This window comes from Neophocaena asiaeorientalis, unplaced genomic scaffold (assembly GCF_003031525.2).
Source record: "Neophocaena asiaeorientalis asiaeorientalis breed wild unplaced genomic scaffold, Neophocaena_asiaeorientalis_V1.1 scaffold114, whole genome shotgun sequence".
Taxonomy (NCBI): domain Eukaryota; kingdom Metazoa; phylum Chordata; class Mammalia; order Artiodactyla; family Phocoenidae; genus Neophocaena; species Neophocaena asiaeorientalis.
This window is the reverse complement of record NW_020173116.1, coordinates 7,798,936-7,809,996: the sequence shown is the minus strand read 5'-3', so window position 1 is coordinate 7,809,996 and position 11,061 is coordinate 7,798,936. Positions and strand designations below refer to the sequence as shown.

Here is an 11,061-nt window from a genome sequence, read left to right as displayed (position 1 = left end):
CCGTGCACCTAGAGCCCGTGCTCTGCAACACGAGAAGCCACCATAATGAGAAGCACGCGCACCACAACGAAGAGTAGCCCCCGCTCGCCGCAACTAGAGAAAGCCCACGCGCAGCAACGAAGACCCAATGCAGCCAAAAATAAATAAATTATAAAAAATAGAACAAATCTAGGTCGTTGCCGAAAGTGAGAGGTTGGGCAATAAAAAATTTTTGTAACTATGTGTGGTGATGGATGTTAACTAGACTTACCACAATGACCGCTTCACAACATACACATACAGCAAATCATTTTGTTTTACACCTGAAACTGATATAATGTAATGTCAATTATATCTCAATTTTTTAAAATGTAGAACTGACAGTAAATTTTCTAGCCTGGGGTTACTGGAATATCCCAATCTTCTGGTCTTTTTCTCAATACCTACAACCCCCCTGAGAAGTGACACAGAACAGCAGTCAAGGGCTTGGCCCGTGGAGGGGAGCAGTCTGGGGTGGCCACTTAGCTGTCATGTGGCTGAGAATGAAAGATTCTCAGCCTCTCTGAGCCTCAGTTTCCTGTCTGCAGTGCCTGAATTCAGTATTCAACAAAGGCTAACCATTCGTGAAGGCACTTCTTCCTTCTTTAACGATCCCTGCTCTACCCTCTTCCACAGGTTGGGTCTGGGGCATTTCTGGGGAGACTGGGCCTCTTGGGGAGCCTCAGTCCCTTGGATCCCCCTCTTGTTCCTGTTGCTTTTCTATCACAGCGTCTTGCCTCCCTAACTGGGGCACCAGGGAGGACAGGTGACTGGTGGATCCTGAGATGAAAGAACCCACATAGAGGCGCAGCTGGTAAATGTGGCCACGCTCCTTTCCCAGACATCTCCCCAGAGCAGCGACCCCCAGGCTGTGCTTCTGCAGTGAGACCACAAAGGCGCTGGCCATCAGGACGGCTGCCTGAACTTTTCCCAATGTGTGGGAAACAAATAACTGAATGAGGAGCATCTCCTCAGTTTTAAGTTACTTTTCTGGACATTTTTTTCTTAAGCTCTGGCTTCTGTTACCCTTAACGTACATGCTAGGGTCCAGATAAGATGCCACCTGAATTAGCGTGCAATTGTATAGCAGGCTCTTTTGACCTCAATGTATTCATAATTCCAAGAAAGACACCACGCCCAGACAGTGGGGCAGCTGCCACCCAAGCCAGTACGTGAGAACCACCGTGGCCCAAGTGGCTGTCAACACCAATGGGGGTAGCTTTTGGATCGTAATAACAATAATTTTTAAAACAGCTGACATTTATTGCACGACAACATGGTACCAGGCGCTGAGCTGAGCCCCGTACGTGCCCTACCTCATTCTGTCCTCCCCACAACCTCCGGGTTGGGTGCTGTCATTCATGTGGATGACCAAATCACCAGCCACCAAAGAGAAATTTCTCTGAGCCCAAAAGTCAGTCACTATTTTGAGCCTTTTACAAAATGAACTCCACTGCACAAGCGTTTGCTCCCTTTTTAAACTTACTCTCGACAAAGTTTGATGAGAGACGGACGTACATTTAAAGCAGGACTCTAGGTGACTGCATATGTACGCGCGCGCGCGTGTGTGTGTGTGTGTGTGTGTGTGTGAGAGGAGAGGGAGCGCCTGCCTGGAATGGATAAATCTGTGTGTCTGTCTGCCGGTGGGTGTGGGTAACAGTGTGTAAAAGGATGCCTGAGTGTGTGTGGGATTGAGCTTGCCTGTGTGTGACTGGGTAGGTGGGTGTGTATGTGTGCATGTATGTGTGTGCATGTGTGGACGTGGGTGTGTGTGGGTGTGGATGTAGGTGTGGGGTCATGTGTGTGAGTGTGTGGATGTGGGTGTTTGTGGGTGTCAATATAGGTGTGGGGTCGTGTGTGTGCGTGTGTGGACATGGGTGTGTGTGGGTGTGGATATAGGTGTGGGGTCATGTGTGTGCGTGTGTGGACGTGGGTGTGTGTGGATGTAGGTGTGGGGTCATGTATGTGAGTGTGTGGACATGGGTGTTTGTGGGTGTGGATGTAGGTGTGGGGTCGTGTGTGTGAGTGTGTGGACGTGGGTGTTTGTGGGTGTGGATATAGGTGTGGGGTCGTGTGTGTGCGTGTGTGGACGTGGGTGTTTGTGGGTGTGGATATAGGTGTGGGGTCGTGTGTGTGCGTGTGTGGACGTGGGTGTGTGTGGGTGTGGATATAGGTGTGGGGTCATGTGTGTGAGTGTGTGGACATGGGTGTTTGTGGGTGTGGATGTAGGTGTGGGGTCGTGTGTGTGTGTGCGTGTGGATGTGTGTGGGTGTGGATGTAGATTTGGGGTCGTGTGTGTGCGCGCGTGTGTGGATGTGGGTGTTTGTTGGTGTGGATGTAGGTGTGGGAATGAGCCTGCCTGGGGCGGTGCAAGGGGTTGAGGGAGGGAGGCTTCCTTCCAACCAAGGCTCCTGGCTGCCAGCTGGCCAGAGACCAGGCGTTCCAGAGAGCCCGGTGAAACCAGTCTTTCGAGAACCCTGCCCAGGTCACGGTAAATAGGCCCTGCAGCAGGGAAGAGACTCTGGCTATAACGTCTGGGGAATGTTCCAGCAATCCTAGGTTTAAGCCCCAACGAAACAGGCTGGCGGCCGCACACCCCAGCCCTCTGGGCTCACCTTGTCAGCCACAGAACGCAGCCCAGCCCTCAGTCTGTGGAAATCCTCCTAGACACTCCGCCTAAGAATCCCAGGGATAAAAAGGGATTTCACTTCTTATCAGAGAAGAAATCTGAAGAACCGATCTAAACTGTGTTCCAAAAAGCAGAGCACAAAATTGTACGTAGACAGTGATTTCAATGTGAAAACACGTAAGGGCAGCTAATGAGAGAGAGCATGGCTGTAAAAATGAAAATGATTTTGAGCCTGTTGTCTTGTTACAAGATTTTTTAAACTTTTAAAAAAAAAGATTAAATTTCTAAAAAGTTATCAAAGTAAATTAAAATATTAAAAGTGCTACTTGGGGCTTCCCTGGTGGCGCAGTGGTTGAGACTCAGCCTGCCGATGAAGGGGACACGGGTTTGTGCCCCGGTCCAGGAAGATCCCACATGCCGCGGAGCGGCTGGGCCCGTGAGCCATGGCCGCTGAGCCTGCGCGTCCGGAGCCTGTGCTCCACAACGGGAGAGGCCACAGCAGTGAGAGGCCCGCGTACCGCAAAAAAAAAAAAAAAGTGCTTCTTTCTAAGTCACAGGCTTCTGGATTGTTTGGTTTTGATTTCTGCCTGTTTTCAAAGGTTCTGATAATGATATGTAGGTCTTTTTAATTAACATTAAGGAAAAGAAATTCCATAATAAATGGAACAGGAATACAGTAAGTAGTCCAGAATCCAGTCTCTGAAATGAGCCAGGAGTCCTTTCTGTAGCCACAAAGCCTTTTACAGATGGATGTCCTGGGACGCTCAGGTGTGATGAGAGGGGTAACCCGAGGTTCAGGACAGGAGAGCACCCTGTCATAGGGCAGCTGTGCCCAATGGCAGATGGAGGGGCTCGGAGAACAAGGGGAGAGGACTGGATCAAACGGCAGCACCAGGAAGCTGCTCTCCGTCCTCTTAACTGAGGGCCACCTTGGGCACCTCTAGGAAATTCCATAACCATAACCCTCACATACTCCTGGCAAGTTCTGCTGAGAAGTTCTGCAGAACTCAAAACTCACTAAGGCCAAAGGAAGGCAGAAAGAGAGAGCCAGCCCTAGGACAGCCAAGGCAAGCTGTCCCTCCCCACAGGCTGGGCTGAAGGAACCAGGGGGCTCCCCTAAAATCAATCACCAAGTCAGCGACAGAAGGGTCCGGTCCGCCCTCCCCCTCTAGGCACACTCCCCTCTTAGAGAGTGTCTGATAAACAGGCTTGCGGCCCCTGCCTTCGAGGAGACAGACTGGCAGGAAAACGTCATGCGAGGCACCATTCCTTTCCCTCAAGGATATCCTAGCTGTTCAGTTACCTGGTTCATCAGCAGGACAGCACTACCTCGGGAGACGGGCACACAGTGGTGGCACCTCCCAGCCCCTCTGGAAAGGACTGAGAGGCGGTCACATATGCAGAAGCAGTTTCCCCCAAAGTTGGGGCACCAAGGGCTGAGAAGCTCATTTCTCACCCTGTGGTCTTGTCCAAGTGCTCCCAGAACAAGAAGCACAGACAGGAAAAGTACTGTGTCTATTCCCCCTCGAAGATCCAGCTGAAATGTCAGATTTCTACTGACAAGACAAGCAAGGCTCCGGCTTCCGGAGGGTCCCCTGCTCCTATCCATTTCTCCTGCAGGACACAGGAGAAGTGTGGTTTTGTGTTTCTGTGCACTGTTTTCCATATTAAACATCTGTCCAGTACCTCCTGTCCTGACCAGAGAAGTCCAGGAAAACTCTAGAGCTGGTCTTTTGAATTAGAAATACAAGACTTTTGACAAGTAAAGATCTAAGAAGCTCTTATTAGGGCCTGGCCGTAAGGCAGAGCCTTCCAGTACACAAATAATAGCTTTAGGAAGAGATCTGTAAACAGAAGATGGGTGAGGGGCTCTCAGCTCTGGCTCCCCTATGGAAGCTGGCACACGGGCTGCACACACACCACACTGAAGAGAAAGTGAGCAGCAGCCTGGCCAGTGTTTTGTCAGTTGCCCCGCTGGCATCTCTGCCCCGACAGGCAGCTCCTGTCACTCGCTCAGATATACTTGCCCCGGGGGAATCTTCTTGAGATCAGATCACCAGCTCAGTTCAAGAGTGTTTCCAGGTGGAGCTGTCCGAGATCGGGTGTAGAGCTGCCTTCGCTCTCCACTCCGGAGGCCGCCCTCTCCCAGAACCTCATGACCACTGTCCCATTCCCACAGCCGGGCTCAGCACTCGCCCTATGCGACCTCCCCAGGAGGCTCCCCAAACCAGGCCTGCATGGCTCTTTCTCATCTTGCCAGAGAGCCGCTAGGGCCAGGCTTCTCCATGCCTCACACGCTCTGCCTGCTCTCAGTTGGCTCCCAAACCTTTCAGCCGGGTCCCCGCCTCACTCCCGAGCCCCACGAGGCACTTCCCCTGCATACCTGCCTGGATGGACCGCACCCTCGCGCTGCTTGGGGTGGTCCAGGGCCAGCGGCACGGGCATCATGTGAGAGCTTGTCAGAAAGGCAGACCCTTGGGCCGCACCCCAAACCCACTGAGTTCTCATCTGCGTTTGAACAGAATATCTAGGCAGTCGGGCATTCTTTGAAGCGCCAGATGCTCCGGGTGCACACAATGCTGGGCACAGAAGTCGGATAAAGGGTGACACCATTATTATTTAGCACCACCCCTCCCTCCGCCCTCACCAAACTGGCTCTGCTCCCTCCTCTGCCCACTCCCGTCAAATGACAACATCAACTTGAATCCCAGGCAAAAACCTCAGATGTTCACAGCTACTTCCCACCCCGACTAATTATCACTGGGCTCTGTCATTCTGACTGCAGAAGCGTCTGGAGGCCTAGGCCTTCCCGGGTCCCACCGCGCCTACCTGTCTCCCTGGTAGACAGCGGCTGCTGTGAACAGGGCTGTGTTAGTCCTCTGACTCCCAAAAGCTAGCACACGGTCTGACACACAGGCTTCCAAAAGTTAGATGTTTGTTGAACAAATGAAAAGAACAAGCAGGTGGAGGGAAATAAGATACTTAAGGTGCTCCAGACGGGAGGAACCCAAAGCAAATGCAAAAATTAGGCAGCCTGTATAAAGTTGTTTCAGGAATAATATTAAGCAGGTGGGGAAAATGTGATGTGACATAGCTGGAAATATGGGAGGAGTTTTCGAGAAATTATTTCTAGCTTTTTCCCTCCAAAATATAACTCACGAACTGTCTATGAGGAGCGGTAATTGTCTATGAGGAGCGGTAACAGTCTATGAGGAGCGGTGCAAGGTTACCCCAGGGGTCAGTGACCAAAGACTAAAGAAGAGCTGAACGCCTGGGAGGGGCAGGAATGCCCCGGAGGGAGGGGAAGGGAGGGGCACTGCAGAAGCTGGAGGGTGGGTTTCAATGAGGGGCGGAGCTTCCAAACTCTCAAGTGGAGAGTTCATTCATTACTGTGCTTCCAGAGTCTGGGGGAGCATCTGTGGTGAAGGAAAAACACAGCAGGGCCAGGAGCAGCCCAGGGAAGCTTCGTTTTAAGATTTCGAGCTGTAGCCAAACTCAACCAAAACTCCCAGTACTGCGAACATTGTAGACGAGGTTTAAGTGGAAGGACCAAGGTTCAAATTGTAGGAGCCTCTCAGTGGCCTCACAGTTCTCACCAATTAGCGGGTCTTACTCCTGAGGGCCTGCAGCACCAGGCCTGTGTCTTGCACATAGCACGGGGTTCAGTAAACAGCGACGGCTGCCTTGAGCTGGAAGGCAGAAGCGGCTGGGAAGCTCTCGCCTCGTTGCTTTGGTCCCTAGGCGAAGCTCAGCGCCCCCAGGCCTGCAATGACTCTCTGAGCCTGTCTCTAAGTAGGAGTATATTCATGACTCCCATTAATGAGTGAAGCCATGTCAGCTCTCGATGGTCAAAGACGGCTTATTCACTGAGAACCTGAGGCACAGGGAAGGAGAACCAAGACTCCACACTCTGCTTCTCAGTCCCTGACCTGAACCTCTGATACATGTGTCACTGCAGGAGCACCTCCTGGCTTTCTCGGGGCAGCTGGAAATGTCAAGTCCCTGGATAACAGCACAACACACCCATTTTTCTTTAGCCCTTATCAGCTCGTCAAAATTCTAACACTTCTGGAATGCGGATAATTCTCTCTCAAACCTGACAGGTCATTCTTTCATTCAGTGACTTTTTATTGAGGTCTTACTATGTGCCAAGAACCATGTCACGTGCCAGGGATATATTGCTGAACAGAACTTAGAGCCCTGCCCTTTGGAACTTACATTCTAGTGGGAAGAGACAGACAATAAAAACAAAGTGAACTGGTAAATTGTACAGTTGTTAGAAAGTAGTATGAGAAAAAGAAAAATGAGCACAGGGTAGGTCTGGGTAGATCAGGAAGGTCAAGGTGGGAAGGGGGTTACAGTTTTAACTAGGATGACAGGAAGGCCTCACTGAGAAGGTGAAGTTGAAGCAGACCCAAGGGAGGGGAGAGTAAGCCATGCAAAGTCTGGGAAGAACATTCCTGCCTGAGGGAACAGCCAGGGCAAAGGCTCTAGGGTGGGAGTGTCCTCGAGGCCAGGAAGGCTAGCAGGGCTTGCCAGAGACAGCCATTCGCTCGTTGCTCATTCATCGTTTAACAAACATTTACTGTTAATTTCTTCACTAGCAACTGAGTGGAGAAAACACTAATAAGGCATGATCCCAACCCTTAAGGAGCTTATACTGCTGGTGGGTAAGGTGGAGATAAAATGACCTGAAAAGAGGATTTTACACCAGCAGCGGAAAGACTCTGGCAGAATTCAGGACCCTCACCCAACCTGGAGGTGCCAAAGAGTCCCCTGAGGCGCAGAAAAGACCCTCGGCTAGACTAGCAGGCACCCTGGCCCCGATTTTGGTGCTGCTGGCTGTGTTAACCTGGCTTGTTGGGTTTTCTTAGCTAAAAAGGGAGCCTTCCAAACACCAGATTTGTAAAGAAAACCCTTTACGTTGCAGGTGTACACTACGCGTTTGCCGCGTCCTGGAGGGCCTTAGACTGAAAAGGTAGATGCCAGATGGAAAGATCTGGCAGAGGTCACACTGCGGGGAGCCCAGCATGGCAACGAACAAGCAAGTGATGGTGTAACACCCCGGGTACGTTCACTCGGCGTGACCATCCCTCACACTTGCATCTCCAGGGCCTCACACTGCACAGGGCAGACTGTGCCTGTGTTTCCATGGAATCACCAGCACCCGCTCCAGGCCTCAGTCTCAGGCTGCAAGCCTGTTAAGGAGGAGAGTCCAGTGGACTATAATATGCATCTGCAGAGCCCCACTCAGCAGCGCTCTGGCCTGAGAGATGCTAGCTCTGCTTCCTCAGCTTCAGGAAGCGGTACTTTTTTTTTTTTGAGTCCAAAGGTGGCCCTGCCAAGACCCAGGAAGCTCCCACCCTGCTGATCAGGGGCTGAGAAGCCTGACCAAGCCAATCCATACAGGTTGGATCCAGATGTGGGCTGAACGATGCTTGTCGGGTGTGTCACCAGCAACAGTTCCAAAGACCATCGAGGTGGTAAGGAGGAAGCTGCCCTGGTGAGTCCTATTCCCGACCAAGCAACATGGGAGAGGTCCTCTGGGCCTCGAGGCTGCAGGGTGGGGTGGGGCACAAATCCTCAGTGCTCCTCCGTTCAGATTCCAAAGCTCCCCCCAGGCTGTGCCGTCACCACGGGTCCCTCTGCAGTGAGACGACCTTACTGGGCTGTCTCCCACTCAAGTCCTCCTCAGCTCTGACGCTGACATTCAGTCTTTCAAAATGAAAAAGGGAAGGTACCTGGCCCTGACCCTGACCCCAGCATCCTTGCCAGGCCAGCTCCTCCCAAACCCACTCCATCACCCACTGATCCAAGCCAGTTCAAGCTCTCCTCCACTCTCAGTTCCAGAAATGACTGAAAAGGGTCTGGGCGCTGGCTCCCAGCTAGAAGCTAAAAGCCCTCAGCCAGAGGGAGTTCCACCAATGGGAAACACAGCCAAGTCCCCAGGTTTAGAATAAGGTCCCTCCCCCTGTTCCTCCATTCCTTTATAAAGACCTTCCCTTTCTGCCTCCTCTCTACCTTTGGCCTAGGAGGGTTTTACTCCATAATTGGTTTGTTTACTGTCACTCTGAAGGCTTTGGAGTGGCAGAGGTAGGAGAAAAGTTTTGTTGCAAGTAAGGAAAGGGGTGTGTGCCCTGAGCTCTGAGGCTGGTGAGTAAACCCTCCAGGTGTCTCTCTAACTACCTGAAAATTGGCCAAGAACCCATGTGAGAAAAAAACACAAGGCAATGCAAGGCCCGCTGAAGATTCCCAGCAGACCACAGGAGGGAAGCTTCTGTTTGGCGCCTGGGAAAGACAGAACAATAACCAAAACTTAATCGGCTTGCTTCTGCTGAATAGTCGAAAGCGTTATTTGGCATTGCTCTGGGCGGGGAGCCAACTAGAGCCCTCCCAATTCAGCTTCTGTGGGCCAGGAGCTCCAGTGACACTGTTCCCCTGCTCCAAAACCTTCCAGAGCTCCAAGCTTCCAGTAGTCTGACTGCCCTGACTTTCAGGCTCTTCCTGAGGCCCCAGATGACTCAGTCTCTCCCGCACTGACCAGTGACCAGCAGAGCCTGTACCCATAGGAACAGGACCACCTGCTGGGCCACAAGCACATCCTTTGCTCGCCAACTCAGCTTCTCTGCTCGAGGGGTTCCCTCTGCCTCAAGTACCAAGTGTCCCCACCTTTCAAGGCTCTCCTCAAATGTTCTCTCCCCTGTGAAGGCTTTCCCAGTTCACCGGCCCCTTCCCCACCCGACCCCTTCCCCACCCGACCCCAGTGAGATGTGCTTGTCCTAATCTCCACGCCCTGGTGTTGGCCTCTTCTGAGGCATTAGCTTCCCTCTGTCTGGCTCCCAGGTGGGTGAGTGTGTCTTGCTCTGCTTTGATTCACCTGAAGCGCAAAGCACGGTTCCTGGCAGACAGCAGATGCTTAAGAACTGTTTCTGCGGCCTGAGTACCGTTCACCTCAGAGGCATAGGAGGTGCTGAGCAAAGGGACACAGAGTCACGCAAATGGAACGCTAAGATCAGCAGACACGAACCAGGCAAGGATACGCGCGACACCACAAAGAGTGAAGTGGGAGCTGCATCAGGTCTTACCCTTCTTGAACTCCTCCAGCATGGCATCCAGCTTGGTATCATGGAAGACGAAGTGCACTGGGTGGTTGTAGAAGCGGGTGATGGTCTTGAGGGGGGTGCAGTCATCGGGGTCCACGAAGGCCAAGTCTTTGACGTAGAGAATATCTACGATGTTGGATTGCTCGTCTTCATACACGGGGATGCGCGTGTAGCCGCTTTCCATAATCTCCGACATGGTGTTGAAGTCCAGGATGGCATCGTTCCGGATCATGAAGCAGTCCTGGAGCTGGGTCATGATATCCTCCACAGTTTTGGTCCGGAGTTCCAGGGCACCCTGGATCATGTTCAGCTCCTCTTTCACAAGGTCATTATAGGGCTCCGTCACCTTCAACATCTCCATCAGCTTCTCCCGATTGTAAACGGTGCGGATCTCCTGACCCAGGAAAAAGTCCAGGAGCTTGCTGATGGGGAAACTGAGGGGGAAGGTAAGTAGCATAAAGAATTTGGTGAGAATGATAGTGTTTGCACCCACAGCCAGCCCATGTCGGGAGCACAGGGCCTGAGGCACAATCTCCCCAAAGATGACAATGCCTATGGTGGAGAAGGCCACGGCCACCAGCCCAGACCCGATAAGGTTATCTACAAGGATGGTGAGGGAGGTGTTGACCAGCACGTTTCCCAGGAGCAGGGAGCAGAGCAAGTAGTTGCCCTTGCGTCGGATGGGCTCGATCTTGCGGGCATAGCGCCTCTCCTTCTGAGTGCCACAGTTCTGCACGATGCTCAGCTCCATGGGGTCCAGGGCCATAAGCCCCAGATTGAGGCCAGAAAATATGCCCGACAGCACTAGCAGCACCAAAATGAGGAGGATGTGCAGCCAGAGGGGCAGGAACCTCCCAGCCTCCTCCACCATGAAGAGCAGCGAGTCCTTGTCCGTCCACTTCTGCCAGGGTCCGTCCACGCCGGCGCGGGTGCACAGCGCATACAGCTTCATGTTCTCGCTCCTCCGGAGGAACTTAGTGAGCACCACCAGCATCCCGGACGTGTCCCCGCGGCTCACGTTGACCAGCTTCTGGACGACCAGGTCCTTGGTGAGCTCGGAGCAGCTGGTGGAGTTGTGGATGGTCTCGGCGTTGTCCACCTCGGTGAAGGAGATCAGGTTGCTGGAGAAGGAGCCCAGCCTCTGGCCGTACAGCCTCAGGTTCACCGTGCTGCCCTCGGACACGAAGATGATGCCATCCGAGTTCATCCCACACGATTTGTTGCAGCTCGCCAGCCTCAGGCCCAGGATCGCGCTCCGCTGGGGGTCGCCCTGGCCGCGGGCCCCCCGCGCCCACAGCAGCACCAGCAGCA

The 11,061-nt window shown here is 52.8% G+C and overlaps 1 protein-coding gene across 4 annotated transcripts in view; it reads right to left on the bottom strand.

Annotated features, from left to right (window-relative positions):
• The window catches only part of CNNM4 (cyclin and CBS domain divalent metal cation transport mediator 4), a 37,488-nt gene extending 26,433 nt beyond the window's left edge, over positions 1-11,055 (bottom strand). For all 4 annotated transcript variants that reach the window (XR_003003111.1, XR_003003112.1, XR_003003113.1 and 1 more), the window contains exon 1: positions 9,733-11,055. Coding sequence is in view for 1 of the 4 variants with exons in the window: in XM_024743833.1 (XP_024599601.1) it covers positions 9,733-10,957 (1,225 nt within the window). In the remaining 3 variants the exon portion in view is untranslated. The remainder of the gene's footprint in view (positions 1-9,732) is intronic.
• Between the last annotated feature and the right edge of the window lie 6 nt (positions 11,056-11,061).